The sequence below is a fragment of the Neopelma chrysocephalum genome, unplaced genomic scaffold (genome assembly GCF_003984885.1).
Source record: "Neopelma chrysocephalum unplaced genomic scaffold, ASM398488v2 Primary Assembly neopelma1_26, whole genome shotgun sequence".
NCBI classification, from domain to species: domain Eukaryota; kingdom Metazoa; phylum Chordata; class Aves; order Passeriformes; family Pipridae; genus Neopelma; species Neopelma chrysocephalum.
The window spans coordinates 6,123,876-6,151,654 of record NW_020897695.1 but is presented as its reverse complement, the minus strand read 5'-3'; the positions used below and the strand labels follow the sequence as shown (position 1 = coordinate 6,151,654).

General features: G+C 41.1%; 1 protein-coding gene across 6 annotated transcripts in view; it reads right to left on the bottom strand.

The window, feature by feature from the left end:
- The window catches only part of UBE2E1 (ubiquitin conjugating enzyme E2 E1), a 46,616-nt gene extending 19,119 nt beyond the window's left edge, over nt 1–27,497 (bottom strand). The window contains exons 1-3 of one of the 6 annotated variants that reach the window (XM_027675380.1): nt 27,303–27,497; nt 25,128–25,216; nt 22,966–23,016 (exon numbers count right to left, since the gene is read on the bottom strand). In XM_027675380.1, coding sequence (XP_027531181.1) covers nt 22,966–23,016; nt 25,128–25,216; nt 27,303–27,482 — 320 coding nt within the window. In that variant the 5' untranslated portion in view covers nt 27,483–27,497. Of the gene's footprint in view, nt 1–22,965; nt 23,017–25,127; nt 25,307–26,454; nt 26,503–26,576; nt 26,848–27,302 lie in introns of those variants that run through there. The other 5 variants (XM_027675378.1, XM_027675382.1, XM_027675383.1 and 2 more) reach the window with 5 other exon arrangements.
- Between the last annotated feature and the right edge of the window lie 282 nt (nt 27,498–27,779).

Sequence of the window (27,779 nt, the reverse complement as noted above, 5' to 3'; positions counted from 1 at the left end):
TACACGTGTAAGGATAGCCCACATAGACATTTGTGGTGGCTTTCTAAAGTTTTGATTATTTTTTTGTTTTCAAAGTATTAGGAACATTAAATTTAATCCACATTAGGAGCCACAAGAGGACTATGCAGTGCTCCTATGTAATGCATACAGTTTTGGGGTCCTGCATGCCTTAACTTAAAGGGGAGATTTAGTCCTTCACAAAATAAGGTTTTTTTTCTTTTCTTCAGAACCTTATTTGGCAACTGAAGTTAAGTAACTTCCCCCAAAGAAAAAAACTCTCACATCATTGACTTTCAAACTTCCCAATGCCTTCACTTCATGACATTTTTATTTGGAAGTCTCTCCCGAATGTAATGAAACATTAACAATGAAGTGCCAGGCAATAATAGTTCCAACTTAGGGCATTACATCACTGACACCTTTTATGAAAAGCCCATCACATTCACACACAAAAGAAATCCAAAACTGGTGTCTTCTCCTCCCTGCTTTCCACCAACGAGAGACAACTTAGCAACAACTAAATAAACTGGAAAGGCAACACCCATGAGTGGTAGTTAAATTTTGTTGACAGAGGACCACAGTAGGCAGGTAACAGGGAGCTGCCAGGGAGCACAAGAAGTTTAGGCATTCTCCTCAACATCACTCCTGGTCTCACACAGCTTGGAAACCTGCTCCTTCAGCTGATCACTGGTATTCTTAGATTAAACTAAATTCAAACTTTTTGCTCTCATGGAAAAAAAATAATGTAATTTTTTTTTAAAAATCCTTTAATTACCCGAAACCAGTGATGTTAAATAATACTTCATGTATGTTCCTGTGATCCAGAGGCTTTTCTAGCCATTAAAAAAGAAAGACATATTTCCCTCACAAACTTCTTGTGCAATACAAGAAGTTCACAAAGAAGGGTCTATGGGGAATTTAGTAAAAATTTACATCTCTTTATTGGATGCTGTTAACATATTAATTGGTAATAGTGCTAGCATGAGATTTTCTACTATATTTCATAAACAGAGGCAGAAGGAGGAGAGCACACATCACAGACACATGCAAGCGTTTTAGAGACATACAGCAGTGTACATTTTCTAACCTGTTAACCTCAGCATTGTTACAAGTTGCACCTTAAAGCAAGAGTGACAAGATCAGGAGAGAGTATGTTTTGAGAGCTGAGCACCGCTTATGTTATGCTGTAACCATTTCCATACAGACAGCAACAGAAATAAAGAGGTGTGCCCACAGAACTGTAAAACTGACACAGACATAGATGAACAGTTTGCACCTTATTTTACACTATTAATTTTTGAAGACAAAAAGAACACGCCACGTCCAATTAGGCACAAGGGGGAAAACAGTGTAATAGCACACAGTAGTATGGCAAAACACCTGGAAGAACTGACAGCCTTAATACCCATACTTGATGCAATTTTACATTGATAACAACATAGGAAGACAAATAAATCTACCATTAGCTAAGAATCACAGGGATTTGGGGTATGAAGGTAGTGAAAAGCTCTGTAAGAACAAAGAAAAACTATTTGTTTCCAGTCACTGCAGCTTCATTCACTTTGATTTTCTTCACTAAAAGGCTTTTCAAATATTCCTTTTAGTGAAACAAAGATGTTCAAACAGCAATATGTTTGCAACGTAAATATATTTACACTATGTTAGAAAATTTCTTAGCCAATCCAGACAATTCCACCCGAACTTTCAAGATAAATGAAGAAATATCTGTATTATTTTAAGTTTTTATGTCAAGATCACAGTTCAGAAAGGACAGGAAATAAAACCCTTACAGGACACAGAAACAGACTTCTTAATGAATCAGTAAGAATAAACAATTTCCAAGGGCAGCTAACTCCCATCACTAAAACTGACCTTTTTCTTTTTTTAATTTTACAATGGGTTTTTAATCCAATATAATTACAAGTTATGATGAGACAACTCCTTTTTTTTCCAGTTAAGGCAAACTAACTGAAAATAATTCTCTTCTGCTGAGGTGGTTCTGTCACAGAAGAGTAGAACAGGTCACTAACAGAGTAGTGAACTAAGCAATGCTAAAATTAATTTTTTTAATTCACTCTCTATAAATACATGTAAAACTTCATGTCACACATGCAACTTTCAAGCCATGAGTTAATGCCACTACAAACTTGAAATCTGATCAGGCAAAGTCAAGCTTAATTTTAAGTAATGGAGTAAGACACCAAAGTATGTGTGTCCTCGTTTTCAGCTCAAGACTCAATTGTCTGAGAGAGATATTATTTTGAAAAAAATATAACAGAAAATACTTTTATAAATTACTCTTAAAGCTGCTTTGGTTGCACATATATATACTGATACATATGAATGTGTTTCATACTGCACAAAATTTTTTATAACATGACTTACAAGGATTTTTTTTCTAAACACAGTTTTCTCCCATATAAAGCAATGTTAAAATAAAGTTCAATTCACACATTAGTATAACAGAGGTAGCATTACTGCAAAGACTTTGAGCACAGGTGAAGTGAAAAATCTGTTACTCTACTGGCTTATCAAAAGAAATACAGGAAACACCAGGCTGGATCTGAAGTCCACCTATTCTAACACCCCATCTCTCACTGGCTTCCAGTGTCAAATAGGACAGAGATGGGCATCAGAAGGCTTCTGTCAGGTCTTCTGTTTTCCCCTACCATAGCAACACCCTCAGTGGTAAATGCTTGAGCCTTAAAACCAGACATCTATGTTTTCCTTCTGAAATCAGTATTATGAATAAGCTACAGTAATTCTGTCTGGTTTTGCCTTCCACAGAAGGCAAAACTCAGACTTTTTGAGGCTTGCTTAATTCCTGGCTTCAGTAATTAATATAGCACGGAATCCCTGTGTCCAATTTCATTCCGTAAAAATTAAATTTCTCTATCTTTTAATCTCATTCCACATGCCTTTGTTCTTGTATTAGAAGTCAGAGGAAAATAAACTTCCCATCTATTTTCTCTAGAGAATGAAAAATAGGAAAATAAATATAACTTTTTTTTTTTAAGGAAACAATCCCTGTATCTTCACATGAGAAGTCCTCCAGTTCCTTTTTTAATAATTTCCATCTCTCGCCTCCAAAATCCACCTACTTCTTCAATATTTTTTTTGAGATAAAGTGGAGAGCATTCCACGGGAGCTGATAGACAAACCATTATTTTGTATGTATTTGTATTAAGCCTTTTTCTTATTCACATGCCAGAAGAACCTACTGCTCTTTCTTTTTTCAAAACTGGAAGATTTATCATAGGTGATTATGTCCCTAATGAACATTAGGCAAGTAAAGAGTAGGTTCCTTTCCCTACTTCAAAGTTTGCCATAGATTACTCATTGTTAAGATCTATCCTGTTGGCAAATGCATTTGTCAAGTCTCTTTCTAGAAGCCAGTACTTCTGTATAAGTCTGGGCGAGTTGAAGTCAATGACAAAACTTCCATCAGATTCAGCAGAACTAGTTCATATGCAAGGCAGAATAGAAAAATCTCCTCTGGGAACCTGGCAAGCCCCCACCCCCACCCCAGCAGCAACTGCAAAAGCCAGACCACTGCAAAGCACTTGGCTTGGGAGTTTACTTCATCACACTTAGCATAGTCACTAATTATGGCATTCCTCATTCTCACAGTCAGCAAAGAACATTTTTGAAAGCATCCTTGTTGCATCTACGTCCTGTAAAAAGACAAAATACTGTATTCTTTATTGAAGAATAAACTCTAAGAGTTCATTATCAATCAGTGTTGCTGCTGAGCATCTTAGAAACAAGCAACAAGCTTTGCTTCTGTCATTAATCCAACTGTAATTTTTACATAATTACAGGAGAGTAGAATCTTACAAAGAAAGCACAGAGCTCTGCAGAGAGCTAAACTCCTCTACAGGAGACATTTTAAGGTTCTTTCCTTTAAAGCCCCATGATTTATTCAAGTTACCTTTTCTACACTCCCAATAAGAGAATTTGTAGACCATTAATATTTGGCTAATGCCTAGGGATTTCTAAATATTGTTTCTATTACACTTTTGCTCAACCACTTTTTTCTTTTCTTTCTGAATCTACAGATGTGGGTTTCTTGTGGTTTTTTTTTATGTTGTTTTTATTTTTTTTTGTTTGGTCTGGTTTTTTTTTGGGGGGGGGTTGGTTGTTTGTTTGGTCAGGGTGTGTTTCGTTTTTTTAAAAAATAAAAAAGCTTTAGCATATCAAGAAGATATTTCTCCTCCCTGGCTCCATCGTGTAGGAACTGTGTAGTTTAAAGTCCTGCTGAGATTTGCAAGCATAAATGTCAACTATAATAACCTTTTAACTTATTTATTACTTCACTCCTGATATTTTTCCACTCTGTGGAATTAATCCCATAACTTGAAGTGTCACTTATTAAAAAGGCAAGACATGGTAAAGAGCCTGCTACCATCATCACTTCCTGTACAGAAATATAGTGATTTCACTCATTACAGCATACTCAAGTTTCATCAACGCTGTGGCTCTTGCTCTATGTAGGTATTAATCATTTACGGGTCTTCGGATTCTATTGCTCACTTTGTAGGTCATTTCCGTACGCTTTCCCCTGCAACCTGATCAGACATGATGCATAATGGTCATTCCTGGGACAAGCTGATATGGAAAGGGACATGGAAAAGAAGCATGAAAAGGGACAAAGACAATATGTGAGGAGGATTTCCAGTCTCAAAGGCATACAGGACAGGTGTGTACATGTGTACATGGAAAAACACTTGCATATCTACAAGCTGGGACTGGACAAAGAGATTTCAGTGCAATGCTCAGAATTCAAGTAAATTTTAGTGTATAGGTAAGTTTAATTGGAAGAAACAAAAGCCGGCTCTTCTGACGCAACATCTCAATGTTGTTTAAACCTAGGAGCATGAGTTTAACATTGCTCCCAGATCACAATAATTAATAAGACTGACTTTGAACATTCATGGTAGCCACATGTTTGCCCAATTCAATTTAAAATTCTGTTATGTTCTTGGCCTCAATAATTTCTTATGACAGTAAATTCCAGAGACTAATTATATGTGTGAAAGACACATATAATATCTTCTTTTTACTGCTCTTATATTTGCAACCTTTGATTTTAATAGAACATATTTCTTTGTTCTTCTGTTATGAGAAAAAGAAAACAGATGTTTCTAATTTATTTTCTCTTATACTAGTATTCAATGCAGCATTAAGTTGACAGTTAAATGATTGAATTATTGCATCCTGACTGTGTTCTTCCAGACAGAAGTAAATTTGCCTGCCTACTAGGAGAATCAGAGAAAGATGAACAAGTAAAGGAAGTACAGAAATTCAAAAGCTTATGAACTTTGAGCATAAGGTTTATGACAGAAAATGAGAAAACAAATACCACAAGCATTAAAAAATGCTCCCCCCTATTCAATGCCGGTATGCCTATATTTGAAAAAGATAAAAACCAAACCACCAAACAAACCACAACTAACCAAATGAAATACAGCACGTATGGCTGAAGATACTAGTAAGGGGGAGCGACAATAAAAAAAGCAAAAGAAGAGAACTTTACATGTAATGTCACCCAAACCTCTAATATCACACATACTCAGCATGCTATTTTAAACCTCATTGTAGAAGCAGTTACAGTCAACAATTCCAGCTTCTTTTGTAAGTGTAAGCAAGTTCTCAGGTGCCATCACCAGGGTCATGGATGAATGGCTTAAAAGTGATCAATGCCACAGTTTTGCAATGACATTTCTGGGCACTTGCAGGAAGGGTCTAAGTCTATATTTGTGTGTAACTACCATTATCTGGGTGTAAGCTGCATCAAACAAAAGCATGACTTCAACCAAAACATTTAATAAAATAGAGATGTCCATGTAGAGACATTAAATTTATAAAAGCAGTGGAAGTAGATTTCAGAGGGAACTGACCGGATTGCAGACTGATGATATTGGTGTTACAATTTCAGTGGAAACATTGCTTGATTTAGTTATCACACGACAGGAAAGGACCATTCAGAGAAATTACAGAGCTTTTATGTTACCTCAGCTATAGGGCTGATCCCTAAATATAAAGGTTGCCTACTCTCAGATCCAATGCCAATCTGCACTGTGTCTTACTAAGGCCAGTTCCAACCTTCCTCATCTTAATTTAATGGAAACAACACTGTAGTTGATGAAGAATACACTTAGACTTCAATGCCTCACTCTGCAGTATGATGGGATCCTTGATCTTTACACAAGAATCATTAATACACATTTGCTACATGTGAAAAGGCATCAGCTGTGAGGACTTGAAGACAAATTTCTGAAGCAAAGAAACTTGTTGACAATACATGTCATTGGATCAGATTTATTTTTTTTAAGGTGTATTTTCAACAGTAAAACAGATTATAAACAAATAAAGTGTTCTCATACAGTTAAGAAGTTCAATGTTCCGAGTCAAAACTCAGCAAAGACTGGAGGAAAGCCACTAGTCTGCTATGATTAGCCAAGGGCACAAGAGCAGAATTAGTTCTTACTTGATGACAGGATTGGATAGAAAAAGAAAATGCAAGTGAGTGAAATGAGGTGTCTTAACTGAGTGTGATGACATTCAGATTGAATTTTCTAAAAACATCACAGATCTTTTTAACAAACTCGTGTGATAACAGAACAGTTACATCTAGTTCTGATCATATGGACACTACTTCATATACAAAATCTGAGTATATATGTACATGTGTACAAACATGCATACACACACACACACACACAAAATCTGTACACCTCCATAGCTGTACTCACTCAGTTCAGTGGCACACAGACACACACACACAGACACACTCATACATAGTCTTCCACAATGGTAGACCTAGAATTGTATTATCATTTTTGCTACAAAATGATGACAAGGATACACGACACAGCAGCACTAATCCCAGCTGTCAGTCACAAAGAGAAGTTTGATTTTACCCTTTATACCACTGGGATTAACTGGCAAGTCAGCCTTATCCTTGGAGTCTGTTTTGCCCCCACTTAAAGAGACTTTCCCATATATGCTTCTCCTGGGTGATGCAATGTTTGCAGTTTAGGAAAACATGTGTTCTGTCAACTGCTGCAAGTCATACTAAATACTTAAGAAAAGTAAAGCTGATCTTACAATAATTCTTTTCCACACAGCTACTTTTGCACATTTGGTATGGGAAAAGTAAACAAAAAAATAACTCTCTACTTTCTCAGAACTACAGCTGCACTCTGGTAAGTGAATGCAAAAGGGGTGTTTGCACACATATGCACACCCTAAACACGCTGCTGACAAAAAGCAGATCTAGTGCAACACTGTCCCCCCAGAGCAGTTGTACAGATAATATCTAATGGTTTAAAAATGTGCAAATTAGCTAAGATCTACTTCATTTATTTCTAAGTTGAAGTCTGGCAGCTGTACTATGTTCTCAGTTTTCTCCAACAATTCAACTGCTGCAAAAGACATATTGAGAGGCACTATTTAGAGCCTTCCCTGCTGTAAGGGATTTACCTTTAACTGCTGGCAAAATCCAAGTATACATTCCCCTCCTGAGCATCTTTTAATCTTTATAGTTTACGTTCCTTTAATCCACATAGAGCAGACACCCACCGAGTAGGTATATCTCCCCAGCACAGGCTACAGAGGAAAGGCAGCTCTGGTTCTGTGGTGACCGAATTCAGTGTATTTCTGAATAGAATGAAAAGCATGATCTAAGCTGTGCAAGCTCAAATTAAAGCAGAAAAACAGCTTAAACTAAGAAAAAGTCTACAAAAAACATATTAGTAGATGTGACCAGCACGGAGGAGAAATCGTGAGAGAGGCTGCCCAGTGGCTGTTGTGCTGGTTTTACACACTCTTCCCACTAGGGCAAAGAATGATCAAGAGACTCATCATCTCAATGAGTACTCTTACTGGAAACAGCTTTTGTGGAAAGTCAAACCCTTAATAAATATATGCATTTCATAATTTTACTCCTGAGACTGCTCTACTACATACCAAAAGAGGTACAGAAAGAATCAAAAATATAGGGTAATTTAAGCCTTTATTTTCTTCAGTACTACTTGTAAAGAGAAACTTGAACACATAAAAGAAATCACCTTTCATAATCCTGTGAGTGTGATAAAGATGCACATGCGACTGATTGCCTACAGGCATGCAAGTATTAAAAAAACCAAAACAGTTAAACAGACCTCCCCTCATCCAGATCAATGTCTTACTGCACATACATTTATCTTTTTTCTTTTTTTGTTTGCTCTACGGTCACTTGGTCTACAATTGTTGAAGTTCCTAAAGAGGACTTTAACAGTCAAACCAATGCAAAGAAAACAAAAAACCCAATCCTCCCATTGAAAAAACACTCCAGCACAGCATGTCCTAGCTCTTCTTATACTGAAAAACAGGATAATAAATATGAATAAGGAATCAATGTGAATCTGTGCATAGCATTACATTTTTTTTAACAGTCTACATGTTTGCTTTTCATAAACTCTCTGTGGTGGCAAAACTATAAATGTAAAAGTTAAAGACACAAAGGGAAAAAAAGAAGTAGCCAATAGCAAAAATTTCAAACACACACAACCACAGTTTATTTTACAGCTGCTTTACATAACAAAAATCTAATATACTGTGGGCTTTTGGCAGTGTGTAGAGAGGCAGCATCAAATGGCAGTAACAGAACAAGCACAAATGATCTCTTTGGAAATTAAGCAATTTTAGAAGGACCATTTAGAAGGACCATTATGTCCAACAGCTAATGGGTCCAAAGAGACAGAAAGGTCAAAAGTGAGAGTTTCTGCGTATTGACCAGAGATCTGACATATACGACCCTCTGGAAGAGAGGATAACATCATAATCATCTTATACAGCCCTTACTAGAGAATAACCTTATATAAAACCCAGCACACTAAACAAAAAGAGAAATTTTTCTTTCAGAAGCCAAAGGTAAGATGTATTCCTCCATCCAGTTGTCCTAGCATAATAAATAAATAAATAAATAAGGAAGAAAAAATGTTTACCCTCTGGGTATAACCAGTTGAGAAAAAGAAAATCATTGGCTATCTATAAAACAGTAAAGTGCTCACATAGTTCAGTAAAGAGTCTGGCACTTTTAAAGAAAAAGTAGGTAAATCATACATATTGCACATTAAAACTCACAACTTTTTAGTGACCTTGAACTATAGTAATATAAACAAGGACATACAAACCCACTTATTTCTGGACACAGTGCATTCACTATCTCCAGCAAGGACTGAAATTCAGCACTTGACCTAGTGAATCATTAGGATATGACACATTATCTTTCAGGAAAGCCAATCTAAGCAAACATTACAGTTCCACTACTATTTTAATATCCAAAAACCACGATACTCTCCCTGAAAAGAAACCATTTGCTAAAACAGCAACTAGATGACTTTCCAGATGTGTCATTCAAATACTGACCAAAAGAATCTTTCATTTGCCTGGCATACAGCTGTCTGGTGTGTAAACACTCATACAGGCTCACCTACTGCACACGTCCAATGTCCTAATAACTCCCAAGTGAAGTTTAGATGTATTCTCTTGACTAGAAACTTTCCAAAATAATAAAATACATTTTTCCAATGACCAGAGTACTACAAAAGGAAAGATGACAAATGCCAATTCTTATGTTACCTTGCACTCAGGATTATCCCTACTGCCCATTAAAATACTTTAAAAACACTTTCCTCTTTCCCTTCCATCAAGCTCCTTTGATTCATGATCCAGGTACTTCAGCAATTTAAAAAAAAAAAATCTATATGCACATTCAGTACTTTAGCTGATCACTGCTACTTCATTTGCAAGTAAATTAATAAAGCAAGAATGGTTATGTCTGCTTATTTTTTAATTCCTAATAAATATTATCTTTCTGTCTATGGGGCAACCTTGCCTCTTCAGTTCCCTGTAGGCATGGGCTGCAGACTTTGACAGATCTAATGGCTTACTGCTGAATGATCAGTGCAGCCATCAGGAAACAGAAGGGACCAGAATGTGCTCAGCTCAGAGGGACAAGGAGGCAGAAGACACTAGCACTGTTCTTTGCAAGCCTGTGATGGCTCGCAGAAAGAGGCTGGGCTCCATGGGCCAGAATAGGCACAGTAGCTCTGTTCTGCAGAACTCTCATCACACTGGTGACTTGGGACCCCTTGGATTGTGGTGAAGGGAAAGCCTAGAAAGGAAGCAGAGAGAGAGCTGACAATCTCTGCAAGAGACTGGCAGGTTTACTACTGGAAAGGGATCTGGCAAAATGCTTTTTTTACTTCTGTTATTCTCTGAATTTAAGGGTCATGTTTAACCCCACCCCACATCTTCACTCTTTTCCTAGTATGTCACAGTTCAGCCATCAGCTCTAGCTCCATCCTTTTTTTCCTCATTTGTTCTGAATCAATCAAGACTGCTGAAAATACAACAGACTTCACTAGGTAACAGATAACTCTCCTTTCCAGATCCAAACCTCAATCAGCACTCCTTCCTTATCTCTTTTTAAGCTTTGAATCGCTAACAAATCTCATCCAGCTGTTCAGCCAGCCATGAGAGAGGTCACAGCACATCCCCACTAACCCTCAGCCCTTTACTCTGCTGCTACAGCTTATGGTTGGACCCTGCCAGTTCATTGCATCCCTGCTGCAGCGTTACCACACAAAGCCTCTACTATCCAATCCCTATTTTTCAGTCTTTCCTGACAAAATCCAGTACTAGGTAATAAATATGTCCTAAATGGTTATTTCTGTGCTACTTAGCACTGGAGTGAAACATACACCTGAACTATCTCAGAGCTAAATAATTTGTCTGGACTTTACATCTCCCCACAAATAAGACTCTTCTATGAAATACAGAGTAAAATCCTTGTAATGCAATGTAGAACACACAGCTTGAACAGTTCATGGGTTAGAAAATTTGCATTTTCTGTGGGAAAAACAATGTACAAGACATACCTGGTACATTACAAAACCTCAAATGTAACATAATATTTATAGTCATTAAGAGTGCACACACTGAATACTAAGTGCTTTAAACTGGAATGTCTCAGCACATGTAATAGCTCTGCAATTTAACTAATATTTTCCTAACAAATAGTTACAGTCCTCCTAGATATTGAGGTGGAAGGTGAAGTAGGAGCACAAAGACGCCAAACAAAGAGATTAGCTGTTGGACAACTTTCTTATTTCTCTGCCACTATCCAGGAAGAAAAAAAACCCCAATACTAATATATCTCAAAACACATTATCTTATTACAATGTACTAGTATCACAAAGTAACAGCTGTGATAACCTTGATGTGCATAAACCCGGAAAATAACTAAATCATATATTCAACAAAATACAATAGCTGCTGAATAAAACAACCTGCTTATTTACCTCTATCAGATAAGAAAAAAAAAATGCAACATCACAACATAAGCAGAACTTTTTTGGGAAGGGGGCTAGGGTGACACCTACAAGCCCAAAGACTAAACATACTTTATTACTAAAGAACATTTAAACATAGATGGAAATTTACATACCACTTTGCAAACAGACAAAATTAAAGAAGTCCTTTGCCCTGAAAATTTACAATCTAAATTCAGCAACACAAATGAATGAAGGTTAATCCTTCACAAAAAAACAAAGAGAAGCAGCTGAGTGACAGCAAACAAGGGCTTGCTTTAAATGGCAAAGTATAAAAAGAAGATATGCAAGAATGGTTCCAGAAAGGGCAGAAGTTGAACATGTTGGGTGGCTAAAAGCCATGTGAAATGGAGTAAAGAAACAAAAAAGAGCCTGAAGTTAGTGAACTGGAATGAGGGAAAATGTGGTGGGTATTCCACATAGAATTCAAAAAGACCATTTGGGATCATTTAACTCAGCACCCTCCTCCTGTCAGTGGTAAGAGCATATACTCCTCAGAATAGGTGACTGTGGACACTATCTATAGTCCATTCCCCTTGTACTCCCTCAGCATCCACAGCCACTGGATTAGAGGTGCTAAAGGGTACATGCCTGAGTTCTCTTTGTCTGTTTATGGACCTGTTGCTCATGAATTTATTTAACCCACCTTTAATGTGCTGATACTATTTGCCTCCACACCCTCCTGCAGGAAAAGCTTCCAGTGCCTACTGGGTAGAAGGACTTCATCTGTTATAAAATGATCTCTTAACAATTTTTGTGAATATCTCCATTTCCAGTATTATGGAATTTATTGAATAACGGCTCTTGCTCCTGTAGCAACTGCAAGAGAAGCATGGCAAGGTGTGCTCCTTTGGGAGACTCAGGTTCACAGGACCTTCAACAAATTAAATTCGCAACTTCCTATCTTTAATACTGGTCTACTTTATTGAGATTGACTAAATCGCAATTGTTTTTTGAACATTTCTACCCATTTTGCTTGCTTACTTGTTTCTCTCTCCTGTTTCTACCCCCTTCCTCTATTTCTCCCTCTGCCTTTCTCTCCCTCTGCTCCTTTCTTGCTGTAACTCCCCACTTTTCCCACTCCTCTCATCTCACTGATGTGCTTCTAGGAGGACACTCTATGGCTTAAGAGCCACATGTGGCTCAAGCAGCAACCGAAGGAGGTCTGCAAAGATACAGCTGGGCACCCATTACATATATTCTTTAAGGTATTTTAGGTTTTACCTACTGTAAAACCGTATAAGTGCATTGACTTCACCGCTATATGAATATTTTGCTTTCCAGGTGGGGGTGTAAAGCAATCACCACAGCAAAAACCATTGTTGCAGCTTGCATGCTTTACTATTTTAAAAATTCAGTCATGCCCAAGAAGAGGTTGGCCCGTGGATGGTCCCCCCATTCATTCAAGAGGAGGATGCCCTGTCTCTTCTGCTCCTTACAGAAGGCAATACAAAAGCTGAACTAAATTGCTGGAGCAGAAAAAATATCAGTCTGTCTCTGCTTCCACCTTGGCTGCAACTGTTCCGGCAATCAGGGCAAAAATTGCCTCAGCTGCCCTGATGGACCATCTCTCTGCTGTCTCTTACAGTCTCCGTTAATGCCCTGCACAATCTTACTGTCCATAGGAACATAACACTCTTCTGCCTTGAGTGGCTTTATGTCCTTTTCTGTTTCTCAACTACGACTCATTCATTCTCCCAGTCTTACCAATACCTGCAATCTGATTATCCTCACAAGGAGAGTGAGGGGATGGAAAAATTGGAAAGCAGCTATTCTAAAGAAAATATTAAGATTTTACTAGAGGTTTTAATTCTGCCAATCAGAGCTCAAATCAGTCCAACAGTTTAATTACCTAGGCAGCCTCATCTCCTCGGATGGTAAGACTGACGGGGAGATAGACAACAGGTTAGCGAAGGCATATAGTGCTTTTGGAAAACTCCATAAAAGAGTATGGCATAATAAACACTTGAAGTACCAAGATCAGTGTTTACAGAGCCATAGTGCTGTCTACTCTTTTATATGGTTCCGAATCATGGGTCATCTACCGCCACCACCTGCGTCTCCTAGAACGCTTCCATCAACGCTGCCTTCGCACAATCCTGAACATCCACTGGTCAGATTATGTGACCAATACATCTGTTCTCGAACAGGCAGCAATCACAAGTATTGAGGCCATGCTACTGAGAACGCAGCTGCGATGGGCAGGGCACGTCTCCAGGATGAAGGACCACTGCCTCCCTAAGATCCTGCTTTATGGTGAACTTGCCACCGGCTGCCGCAAGAGAGGAGCCCCGAAGAAAAGATACAAGGACTCCCTGAAACAACATCTCAGCCTCGGGCATATTGATCACCATAACTGGTCTACTCTGGCCTCCAATCGGGAGGTCTGGAGACACACCATCTATAACGCTGCTGATGCTTTTGAGAAAGCACCAGGATCACCCTTGAGGAGAAAAGACAATGCAGAAAGAATCGAGCCTTGCAGAATACACCATCTAAGGAGTCTTTCTGCTGTGTCTTTTGCAACCGGACATGCCTTTCTTGTATTGGCCTTTTTAGCCACCAATGCGCTTGCAAGAAATGTGGGTAGAGCCCTTCCCAAATCTTCGTTCGCGAAGCCTAGCCATGAATAATCCTGAGATGCAACTAAAAGACAAGCAGCAGGGCAGCTGAAGGCCTGACATTAGTTACACTCAAAACTTAGATTTCCTAGGTCATTCTTGTCACTCCTACACATCTTCTTGCCTGATTTCCTACGCCACAAGGGTGCTGTTAAAATTAAATTTAAATTAGGAAAGCATCACCACAACTTTAATGCAATGGAGAACTCAGTCAGCTTCATCATATTTTGAGACTTGGCACAGCTATTTAAAGCCTTCAGTCTTTTCCCTCTCTCACACAGTCACCTAAGTATAAGTAGGCATAAATACTTCTATCAGAAGCCAAAGCCCCACAAAATATGATAGGAGTCTCAAATTAAGAATTACCCCATCAAAAACAAAACTAGGCAATTCTTGTTGATAAACAACTTACAAGGAAGTCAAGCAGGACACCAACGATAAATACTTGCATACATCACCTATTTTAGCTTCTTAAAAAGGTTACTAAGACATATAGAAAATAATGTGCAGATATAGTACTACAATAATCAGTTTGATTGATCAGAAACTTCTGAATAAATGACCTTTTGTGTTATACCACAGTATTGATATAGTTGCTTTAAAACGATGTTATTACAACTGTGTACACTTTAGCAATCTTTCAAAACCATCTGAAACAGCTAAACAATGCTTTAATGAAATATGTTGCACTTTCTCCACCATTTATAGGCCACTTCTCAGAGCAGCTACAGTTGTTCAGAATATAAAATAACACACAAACTTTCTAGAAGTTGTCCACTTGAAAAGCGCAAACACATGACAAAACCGCAACAGTCATCATGTAAATTAGCACCTTAAAATGTCAGTGAAGTTATTCAAGCTGCATATAAAACTTTTGAGACAGTTATCCTGGCAGGTTTCCTTGAAGAACAGTCTACTACTGTCCTGAAACTTTGCTGTTGTCTTCAAAAAACTCTGACAAAGTTCTTAGATCATACAGAAGTACCTATCTTTTTTTAATCAATTCACCTGTTGTAAAAAGATACTTTCAATTTTAGAATTAATTTTTAATGTTTAGGGTCTTTTTTACCCCTGTGTGCAACTCTCTGTATGATCCTAGGCATCAAAAGAAAAAAGAAAGACACCAAGACCTCTCTCCTGATTTCTCCCAAACAGACAGACACGGGAATTAGCTCACTGACCAAAATGTATTGCTCAGATAGCCACAGTAGAAAAAGCATTAAATATTAGCAGCGCACCTGCCCCGGGAAGGGCCTCCCCTCTTAGCACAGAGCATTTACTACTGCCTTTACAATTCTCAGTACCAGTTCAAGATTCTCTATGTTCCAGCAAATCCAGCAGCTCCAGAGAGAAAGATGAGAAATCAGCCATTTACACTGATACAGAGAAAGTACAAAACACATCTACTAACATGCTGTGATAACATTACACTCACTTTTGACTCTAAAAAAGTCCCTGGAGAAATTGAGCCCTAATTTCAGCACTGATTCACAGAAACACAGAGGCAAAGAAATCTAACAGGAATCTACATCATTAATCGTACAGCCTTTTTAATCCAATTACTTTATATTTTCTCTTAAACAAACGAACTGCCAAAACTTGGCCTGGACCCAGTTCTCAAAACAGCTCAATTTAATCTTACCTGATCTATATTTTCAGTTGTGAAATCATGAATCAAATTGGAGGGAGCACAGAGAGTCAAATACCATACATACACCGAGCTATAGTCTGCATGCCTCTCTCTCCTTTTCTCCCCCAGCTCCCATCGCACAGAGTCCAGGTTAATAAAGAACACTGCATATTGAATATTGAAGTTATGCATACAACTCTGCAATATATTTTCCTAGTAATGTCAATCAGCCCCTCAGACACAGAACATACGTATTAAATGCATGGTGGTAACTATTACACTTTCCACAAATGCCTTGGAAGTCCAATTGCATGTTGCTGAAATTTGCAAACTGGCAGAAGAAACAAGAAAACCCCTCTGAATTCCAGAGTGTACAGTACTTATTTTGATAGTTTTAGTTTATTTATAGTACTTGACAATACATGTTCTCTTCTTCATCTTGTAAAATAATGAAGTCAGTATTTAGACCTCTGCTGTTAAGCCTCAGAGGGAGAAATAAGTATAAATTTATTTCATTCAAATAAATTTACAGATTGGCAAGATTCTACTTATAATGACTAAATTGCACTATTAATTTAACTTAGTTTGAAGCACTTTGTTTTGTGGAGAAAGCATAGCCTTTAACTTTGAACGCGGTGTGCGAGTCTGCACAGGTGTGCAATAATCTCTTAACCTGTTCACATGAAATGGTATCCTTTTTTGTTTAGTATATTAAATACTTCTAAAAAGGTGCTCTATGGAAGTCTGGTCTTTCATGTACAACTACAGAAGAGTGCAGGCAGAGACCGCAGAAGTTTCACTATGCACAAACTCACCAATAACCTTAATCCACTGATTTACAGGTACCTGTGAGCTCTGTCTCCATTCCCAGCACAATTCCCTCCGACAGCAGGACCAAAGTTAACATCTTGTCAGACAGCACGTTACCAGCTCTCAAAACCAAGCCATTCTTCAGAAACCACAAAGCCCTCAGTCACTAGCAACCTGCTCTGTTCGAAATCCTCACACACAAAACCATCCCCTACTACTTTCTCAATCCCCTAGATTAGCCAGTTCTCTGTAGATAATTTTGCCTTCATATAAAAAGGCAAGATAGATTCAACCCCTAAAGTGCAGATACTGTACCTACATTTGTCTATAAAGTACTGTACATATATAATGTATAATTCCTAAAACAAAACCAGACATAGAACCCGCTGCAATGCGCATATCAAATATAAGCAGCAGCACTGGAATACAATGGAAACGAACCAAACAAGACTGCATGACCAAGAGGAAATATTAGAATTTGTCAGATAAAACATATGTAGTATCATAAACACATGTGCACAGTGCCCTCCAAGGGCAGCAAAGCTGAAAGTCAAATAATAAAATTAAGTGGTATACAAGAGAGTGTGCACAGAAGGGATTTCAATCCTCTTTGTTCTTAGCCATGATACAATTTCACAGCCGCTCTCAAGATTCATCGTTCCAATGTTTGGCATGCAAGAGCACAGAATGCAGTTCATTTGGGAATTACTGAGCCAGGATGTGCCAAACAAAATCTACCACAGCATCAGCCAGCTCCTGCCACAGCATCCGAGCAGCCTGGCCATCAAAACATTTCTGATTGCTAAAATAAAAACAGAAGTAGCTTCAGAAAGGTTAATTCCTGTAATATTAACTGATTGACCCACAGCAAAGAAGTTGCTCCTGTGCAGTTTTTGTCTGAGTATGCCAGGTAGAGGACTTTGCCTGCAGGAGCATCTAACTTCACATACTTCAAATTCACCAAGTGTAGAAATGTATTATTTTTATGGTTTGCAAGCCAGACCATACACAGCTGCAGAGGATCTCTAAATTAGTTAATACACCATTTCAAAAGGAAGAGTTATTTCTCTAGGGATCGTGTGCCAAACAAAGCAAGGAGGGAATGCTGAACCACTGGTAGTCTATACGACAGAAGATATTTTTCAACTACACACAGCACTAATTATGAAGGGTGCCTCCTATCCTGCTTCTTGAAACTTCTCACAGAAAACACTCACATTTAGAGAAACAACACAAGGGGGGGGGGGAAGAAAAATGAAGTTCTTCTATCAGTAAGCTGATAATTTTCATTAAACGTGATCTGTATTTTTTATTTCTACAAGGAAGTAAAACCAGGCATTTCTGTCATTCTTGATCTAATAAGTTAGTGTGCATATTGAGAAAAAAGGTCATACTGAAATTAAGCTTTTTAATTACAAAATTTAAGACCAGAAAATTTATGCCAGAATCCGGCTATGTTCAGGAAGGACTATTCCAATTCCAAGCATGAAAATAACAAAACCAACACTGATATTAAAGAGTGACACATTATCCTTAGATAATATACTAGATTTAAAAGCAAAAGCACTTCAAGCATTATTGGAGTTGCAAGTATTGAAAAAGTACATTTGCAAAAAATTACAAGCACCATAAAAAACAAATGTAAGCAAGACAAATGCCAGACTTGCATGGTATGTAGATGAAATATATTAATTATAATATGAAACTATTGAGTTCAAAACTGCCTTTGAGCCATATATTTTATGCAGACTTCTTCCAAGCCAACAAATTTTAATTCCACATTGCAAAGTTTTGAAAACTATTAATATTCCATACATTATAATGCAGAGCCCACCATCTCTACCAAGACATATTTATTAAGTGATGACAGTTAACTTTCACAAGACTCTCAGGGAGATCTGGTCCTTATTCTGTGAATTTAAAAAAACCAGGCTGAAAGTGCCAGGAAACACAACTGTATTTTATTATTATCTAAATAATGAATTTGTGATGGCATTTTTCTCTGAAGCAATGGTAAGTCTTGCAGGCAAATGCCTCTTTCAGTAAGTGTTTGAAAATTATTTTTGTTTAAATAACAGCTGGTCTTGCCTATGTGGACTTAAATGAGCCATGTGGAGACAAACTTGTTTCAGTTTGGGTAAGAAAGATTAAAAAACATTAATTCTAGTTAATATCCATTTTGGTCCCTCTACGCAGATGGGAGAAATAACATTAAATTACCATGCTTACATACAGTCAATACCAGACACCCAATAAAGCTCAAATTCAAAGCCCTGCTCATAATGCAACTGATGCACACAGTTCCAGCAGAACCGCTCAGCCACTAGTTAGCTTGAAACAAAGGAGATGTACATTCATTTCTCCATTTTGCCAGAGACTTCTTGCGTGACTCTGGACAAGTCACTTGGTTTTTGTGTGCTCTAACTCCCCATCCCCAAAAATGGGGAAAAACATTTATTTCATAACCTCAACAAGCAGATTTACTATAAGGAGATCCTTAAATACATAGATCAAATACATGACACAAAGTGAATAAGCAGTACCTAAAGCTTTAATTAACTTCTCTTAAAGCTTTGAAAACTTTATCACAGGGACAGAAAGCAAGATTTTTCACAACACGAGTGTCTTCAACAAAGATCAGGACTGCCTACATATCAAGATGGAACCATATTCTGACATCTGTGGACAGTCACAGACACAGACTTCCTTCACTCAAAGCAAAGACATGACATACTCCTCTGTCACCAACATATACAGAAGATCAAAAGTAAAAAGTCTCTAGGTACCTTCTTTGAGTCCCAAAACAAGAGTTATAACTTTTCGATATAATACAAAGTAGGAGAAGAAATCACCAGGTACACTCTTAAAAGATTTAAAATACTTTAGGTCCAAACAGTCATTCTCCAATTTATATTAACCACTAACCACCTCCTGAACTTGAAAGCCACATTTAACTTTCATAACTCAGTATTAATATCAGAAGTCAAATCAACTTGCAGAAACTAAAGACCTCTAGAGCACCAGGCTACTGAAGGTGATGAAGAGGACTTAAATCCATTCAGAAGTAGCTGCCACACATATATTACACTAGGATACTTACGAGGACAGCATTGCTCCCATCAGGAACCCATGATTTTGTGACATGTATTAAACGTTTCCTTTTAGAAAATGTCTTCAAGTCCAAAAATCTATTTTTTGAATGCAGGCCAAACAGAGACTGTGTTTCCATGCACATATTCTGCACCTCTGCAAAGTAACTGTACTAGCCTACACAAAATCAAAATCACAGCCTGGGGAGGGAGATAGGAGGGGCAAACACACTTTCAAGAGACAAAGCAGCAAAAGACAGACAAGCACAGGTAAGCTTTTGGGGGACATAGGCGAGCTGTGGAAAACCAGAAGCAAGGAAAGTACTGAGGAGAGAGGAAGTTCTGGGATAAACTTCCCCTCATATTACCCACATATGTATAAAACCCACACAGCTGCTCAATCACAGGGTGTTGAGTGTGTTTGGGGTTTGGGTTTTTTGGTTTTTGTTTTTTAAACAGATGATCTGTGGGTTACACACATGAAAATACAGCCACTGCAAGCTACAAAAATAAAAATGTAACATTTGGTTTTAAGCTTTTTTTTTTTAAATATCAAATGGTTGTCATTATTTGTAATTGCATCTTATATGTGGTATTTTATAAGAAGAAAAAAATCCCAGCTCTTACTAAAAATCATTCACAACCTAAAGCTTTTTCTTTCAATATGCAGAGCTGCTTTGGGATGTGCTAAATATCCTGAACTCTCATTACTGCAATAAGACTGAAAGAAGAACAGCATTTTGCAATGAGGCTAAAAATTAAAGCACAGCCAGCCATGAACTGCTATCAAACACTGGGCATGGAATAGGGGAAAATACAAAGATGGTGCTGAGGTGTGTAAGAACAGATGTCCAGAAAAAAAGATTATGACATTTCCAACATAACATAGGATACAGTTTCAGATGCACATTTTCAAATGTGACTTCTGATGCTGTGGCACCCCTAAAGTTGACAACAGAACAGGTAGTACTTGGTATCGTATATAACTCCCTGAATATGTAAGTTTTGAGATTAAACTTGCAGGAGCGAGTAAGATCTAAAAGGAGAGGACTGGCCTCCCCTCCAGTGACACCTGAAAAACATCTGTAGAGGCACAAAGACAGCAGAAATACGAGGGGCTGAAGGTCAGAAGAAAGGTGAGAATAAGCAAAGTCATAAAGGCAGGAAATTGAAACTAAGTTCTCAAACTATGTATTTAATACCTCCCTCACAGCATGCCAATAATGTTCATATGAAGGAAAAAAGATAAAGGAAAGCAGTGTCACTGTTAGCAGGCTTCCCAAGAGCAAATTTTGGCAACCTTAAACATCATGCAGCAACCAGAGCCTCTCACTTGCTTAATATCCTAACAGTCACAAACTGACTGTTTCTTTATCCACAAGAGGTGAACTTTCCCGATAACTGTGATAGCTGAAACTCATCTAACTTTTGTGGCAATCAGCACCTGCTCACCCTTTTACAAACCTGCTGCTACAGAAGCAAACTCCCAGTGCTTGACTGCACAACTGGAGCCTTGTGAACCACAAGCAGAGGTGCTCTCCACCGCTCTCAGCACTCTCTTTACTCCTCTGGTCACCCCCCCCCCCCCAAACCCCTTCACTGACGTTTTCCTACCTATCAACATATTAAGGGACAGTAACAACTACATCAGTTTCATGTATTATTTGCAAGAGTTGCCAGCCTTCATCCATTGGAAGGTCAGAAGGAATGCAGAATACTTGTAATTCCACTACGGGTGAAGATCAATCATCACTACTTGTACTAGGATCCAGTTTTTACCATTAGAAATATTTATAAAGGCTGAAACAACACAAACTTACTATGTGGACCCTGAAGTGCATTATCCTCAATCGTCTATGTAATTAAAAAAGAAAAATCAAAACTATACTCTATTTTGACAGGTAGCCTGCTAGCTCATCTTTACCTGTGAATGAATCCAATTGAAACAAGGACAAATTAGGGTTCTAATATTATTTACACAAACCTTCAGATGAAACATGCAATCTAACATATTCACTATCACAACTGTTGGATAGATTTGCAAAGTTCAGACTGCAGTCCCAGCACCTTGATCATCCAGACTCACGTTATCTAGACAGCAAGGCACAGTGCCTTTCTGAGCTGTGCTTCTGTGTTTCTTTCCCATGAAAATCAGGTTATGGTGGGAGGAGGAAGGAAAAGCATGTGGACTTCATCCTGACACAGAGCCAGGACAAAGACAAGACAGATGCCTCCAGCCCAAGAACTGGAAATTCTTGTAATATTCAGATAAGTCATTACTGTCCCTAAAACAATATTGTCACAGTTAAAGATTTCCGAGCTCACTGGTTATCTTCCAAACAGCACAAAAATCTTAGTATCAGACTAGACATCACATGTCACATCCAGTCCCTCCTTTTGTTAATAATGATCCTTGGGACTGGTACTGAAAGGGTGGCTCTGGACCTGTCAGGCTAATTCTTGTGCTAATGCCTCTCTGCAGACAAACAGTGGCAAAATGTTTCAATAAAAAGGTTCATATACATTTGTGGGCAGCAACTCAATACTAAAAAGACCAATTTGAACAGTTTTTTATAAACATAATTTTCTCTGATTTCTGCTATTACCAACATCAAGAGGCATCAAACCTCAGCTACAGCAAGAAGATGGGAACAGAGTTGTGCTTTGGCAACTACAGCAAACACAGACCAGACCAAAAGCCTCTTTCCTCTTGAATGAATGAGCACAACCAAAGATGTTACACTACTACTGTCGTCTCCTCTCCAAATGCAAAGAGGCTCAGGGACACCATGCAATGCCTCAAATCAACCTGGTAGATGTTTTAAAAAAATAGTACAAGTTTCTAAAACACACTTAAAAACAAGCTGCTCTATAAAGGGCAACAGAATATCCCTGGTTTCTACTTCATCAGCTAAGATGTATGCTCCTGTGGGGCACCCACTGAGTGACGAATTCACGCTTCTCTTCCACTGTGAGCTGCTGTTCACAACAGAACACTCTGAGCTAAAAACCTCAGCATTTTACTATTCTCTGCTTCCTTGGTAGGACTCTTATTTATATAAGATTAGTGCAGTCAGGCATTAGATTTATAAACAAAAAAAACAAACAAGGAGAAAGTTTTCACACTCTTCTTTACAGACCAGTTTCCGAAACATACACACGCAAGCAGTGTAATTTGACTGAAATGCAATTGTTAAAAAAAACAAAACAACTCCCAAAACAAACAGAAAACTTATCAAAACACATACAATCTTTAGAGGTGTCCCCACCTGGAAACTATTTAATGTCATCCAAGCATTCACAAAATTACTGCAGGCCACCTAAACAGCCATTCCTCTGCTCCATCGAAAGCCTCTGAAGGCAGTTACAACACACAGGCATACTTCAGCCCCTCACCTTCCCCCACCCTCCTCAGGGAAGGACTCGACACCAACCTGCAGTTGGGAGGTGGATCTAAGGTGATGTCAGCCAACTCCTTCTGAATCCTGTGGCAATAAAAGCAAGAAGGTACAAAAGTAAGTCACTGTGTGGGATAGCAGCTAACACATAGACCTTACAGACATACTGTCACTAAGTTTGCAACAGTACATAAGACAGAGGCACTCTCAGATGAAGCCTCACACCAGCCCAAACCCACTAAGCAGGACAGGTGTCCTGCCCTCTTACAGAGACAGGCAGAGAAGCACTCAGGCACCATGCACTGAACCCAGACAGGTGCACTGCTGCATGCTCCCATAAAGATGCCAGCCACACAGTGGAAAAGTCTGTCTGCTTTGCTCTGACAACCAACCTCTGCAAATGTGATGCACCAAGTGCTAGGAGGAAACTGCAGTCTGAAAAGGAATTTTGTCTTACAGGATTGAGAGAAACAGTCATTGCCAAATTGGCTCCCCCTCTCCCCCCAGCTTCTCATCACCATCCTGAGAAAAAAAATAACCACCAGCCCTGAGGGAGTCAATAACTGCGCCATTCCCAAGGACACTTAAAGGAAGGTGAATATCTATTTCCGAGGCTCCTGCACATTCCTGCCACCTTCAATTCTCCCCTCTCTTCACCCTCAAGAGCCACACAACATCCCCAGGTCTCCTCCCTCAGCACTCCAGACGCTCCCTTTCTCCATCGTGTTCAGCCAACAGCCTGTACTCCCTGCCCAGACTATTCTGGGCTTATGCTGCTTTTGCCACAAAACGCCCAACCAGCTATCATCCCCTTCCCTGGAGTCCCATTACTGTCACTCAGGCTTCCTTTCCAGATTTCCCCACCCAGCACTCAGTCTGCCTCCCTTCTCCTTTAAACTCAGACAGCATCTTCTGCCTCTCTTCCACTTGTCACACAAGAACCACAGCCTTTCCACATTAGGCCGTTTAAAATCTTCTTGAAAGAGTGAAGGGCACAACACGTAAACACCATTTGCCAATATCTACGTCAGTTTGCCATGGAAACCTGCTGAGTGGAGTTCTGGAATAACCAAACTGCCTAAATTCTACAAAGCCACAGAGAACTTAGTTGCAATGGCAGGGCCTTTGCATAAAACCCCAGTCACTTTTGACACATTCTGATACAACCTCTCTGCTGCCTGGCAAAGCTGTTCAGTGAGACGGTTTATTATTCTTACTGAAGTACTGCAAGTTTGCTTGAAAACTTCCATTTCTCAGCATAGCTCCCTGAAGCAGGATGGTGCTGAATTCAGGTGAAAAGCAGAACAAATAAGAAAGGGTAACAATTTATTTAAAAAAAAAAAACCTGAGAAGTTCCAAGTGAAGAAAACTGATTGACATTGCTGTTCTGGAATTACTATTCTATGCAGGCATCTCTCCCTACACATTATTCTGGAATAAAAATTATTTAATTCTCAAAGAAAAACCAACCCACTCTGTGCTGTGAGCAAAGACTATTTTAGAGCAGAATGTCCACAAGTGGACTGGCTGTAGATTATTTATTCTAGTCAGCATCCAACCATATACAGAAAATTCAATGTAAGTGTTGAGCAGACAAAAATAACAGTAACATATTTGTTGGAAAAGATCTAGGGCTATACTACACCACTTGCACTGGAGTGCCCTTCCCCAATGCAAGCAATCTCAAAACTTCACAAACATTAATTAATCCCCAAATCAGTCCTAGAAAGTAAAAAAGCCAGTCTAGATAATTCCAACCTACAGAGAGGGAAACTGAGGTTGAAATGCAATGCCTTACTTGGGACCACATAGCTTCCAGTAGCAGAGAAAGAATTAAGGTCTACATGTCAATCCTACACCATCCCGATAACAGATGCCAATAAGGAAAAAGGAAAGACAGCAGAAATAACTGAGGGTCAGAATAACAACCCAGAGGAAGAAAAGACAGGAAAATATTTGGGATGGAAGAGAGGAATAAACAGGAAGAGAGATCAGCGAGCAGTGAAGTTGGGCAGAAAGTCACTGCACTGAGACACTGAAAAATGTGAGACAATAGCAGATTCATGTGGAAAGGTTGAGCACAAGGGCTAGAGATGAGGAATGAAAGCAGCAAGGGAGCAGTGGGGGTACAGAGCAAAATAAAATGAGGAAGGAGGAAAGATGCAGTGAATCAGTGAGAAAACTGACTGCAGCCTCACCTCTTGGCACTGGTAGATAGCAGCTTAGAGTTTTTACTCATGCTGACTTTGCTTTCCTTCTTCTTAGGCGTGCTTGTCTCTTTCTCTGTCTGTTGGTTGGAGGATGAAGATGAGGAGGAGCTGGTGCTGGCCCTCGAATCGTCATCCGACATAGCGACCCCCCCACCACACACCCCAACCTGGAGAGGAGACACCATGGGGCGTGGGGAACAAACAGTGAACACAAACACACACAGAGAAAGGCTGCTGACAATCTTGCTCTGTGTTTGGGTCATGCTTCTTTTAAAGGATCCTCATGTCTCCCTTTCCTCTTCAGGCCCTACAGCCGCAGCAGGAGAAGCAGTAGCCTTGCCTGCACTAGGAGCACCAAGGAGCAGGGGGAAAGGGATTTTTAAAGCTTCCTCTCAGAAAGCAAGTGCAAAATGAGAGGAGACTGGAACGAGGACGACTGCAAGGATCAGGGAAGCTCAAAGCAATTCCTTCTAATCTCCCCCAAACTGCACACACAAGAGGAGCCATCACCACCCACCACTATCCAGCCTAGGGGTGTAGAAGATAAAAATGGAACAGCTCCGGTCCCTTGGGTTCCCGGGAGGCACGTGGGGGGGCAGGAAGGGATGGGGCTGGCGGGGTGACCATCGCCAGCTCTAAAATGGAAGTGGGGCATCACTGGCAACACAGGGAAGACCCTGGAGAATCTGTGACCTGTGGTGGGGAAACCCCTGCCTGCTGGATAACCCCTGCCTGTGGGATCGAGTGTTGTAAGCGGTGCGGGGAGGGAGCAGGAAGAGGGCAAACGAAGGGGAACGGCTAAGCAAGGGAGTGGGGTGCACTGATGGGACCCACCGAGGCCCACTGCACTGAGGGGCATGTGCCAGCAAAGGGGCAAGGGAACAGTGGGTCTGTGCTGGGGGGGTACGTGGGAGGGAGGAGGGCCAGGGCCTAAGAGGGGTGAGCGGAGGGCCCGGGGAAGCCGGTGGCAGGGAGGGGGGCAGCAGGGTGCCAGGGGGAGACAGCACGGCTCATGAGGGCACCCCGGGGACACGGGGGAGGAGGGCGAGCACGGCGGGCTGTCCGCGCCCGAAAGGGGCGAGAAGCCGTCGGGAGGGATGGGGGGGCTGGCAGGGCACCCCAGGAGAGTTCGGGGGGGTTGGGGGGGGGGGGGGGGAGGGGGGCGGCCGCGGGCCGGGGGAGCCAGCACACGGCCGCCTCCCCCCGGGGACACGGGCCCCCGGGGAGCTCCCCGGCCCCCGCCGGGCGAGAGCCGGGGGGGGCCCGGCCGAGCTGCCCCGGCCGCGGGCCCGCAGGGCCGGGGGCACAGCGATACCTGACAGCCCCGGGCGCGACCCCCCTGCCCCGCCGGCTGCCGCCCCATCGCCGGGCCGCGGCCGGCCCTGCCCCTCGCCTCTGCCCCCGGGGAGGGCGGCGGGGGGTGCCCCGTCCCCCTACCTCTCCCTTTGTGTCTGGCTGCTCCTCCTCGGTGCGGCTGGGCCTGGCCACTCGTGTCTCTCTCGCTGGGAGAGAAGCGGAAGTGCTGCAACAGCAACTATTAAACAGGCAATGGCTTCCCTGGCTGCCTCCCCCACCGCCGAGCGGGGCTGGGGGGCGGCGGGACCGGGGCGCCACCCGGCGCGGAGCGGGGGCCGGCGGGGGGGCGGGCAGCGGAGCCCCCGCTCCGGGGATGGAAGGGGGATCCCGGCGGCCACGGTCCCCCGTTCCCTCCCCCGCCCCCGGGGAAGGCAGAAAGGGGCGCGCGGAGGGGGACGTGAGTTTTTAATTGAGACCTTCTGAAAAGTAACCTGCAGGGGTGTCGAGGGGGTGGGAGAGGCGCCCTCCCCGGCTCCGGTGCTGCTTCCGTGCGGGAGCTCCGCGAGGACGGGGTGGAAGCAGGTGGCTGGGAGAGGGGCAGTTCCCGGGGCTGCTTTTTTAAAGCTGAGAGGGGGCTATTAGGCTCGGCGGGGGGGCTCTTTGCTTTCCTCCTATTCTTACAACTGTGTCTAACCCAAAGCTACTCTCCTGCCTCACCTGCTTTGTCCGTCCGGCAGCAGCAGCAACTTCTCACCTGCCTCAGTTGGAAAGCAATAAGGGGGGGAAAACAGAAGAGCCCATCCCAAAGCCCCCTCGCCCCCACCAATCCAGGCAAAAGGAATCCCCGGCAGCTTTCCTGTCTCTCACCTGTTTCAGCCCCAAAGCAGCAGCTGTGTCCTCCCTTCCCTCTCTCGACTCAGCTCTGATCCAGCAGCAGGAGCAGCCGCTTCCCACTCGCCCTCGCCCGGAGTTCAGGATTCCATTGTCCCCCACACTGCATTTGGTGACATCACTGACACACAAAGAAGGGGCACTTCGTGATGTCATCAACGCATGCTGGGAGAGAAAACAAAATCCTGGGCTTGGCAGCGACAGCACGAACACACACTCCCACACGCGCACCCCCACACTCTTAAATTTTCCAAAGGTAAAATTATTAGGGATCCCCCCCCCCCCCGAGTCTCCTGATGAGGAGCCTGTCTGCGGGAAAAGGCGTGTTGTATTCGCTAGCGTGTTTGTATTCGCGAGGCGATTTACTCATCTCCCCGAAACCTCTGCTGTCCATCTCTCCCTCCCTGTCCACCCAACGGAGAAAAGTGATTTGGCTGGAGCCACCCACCACCC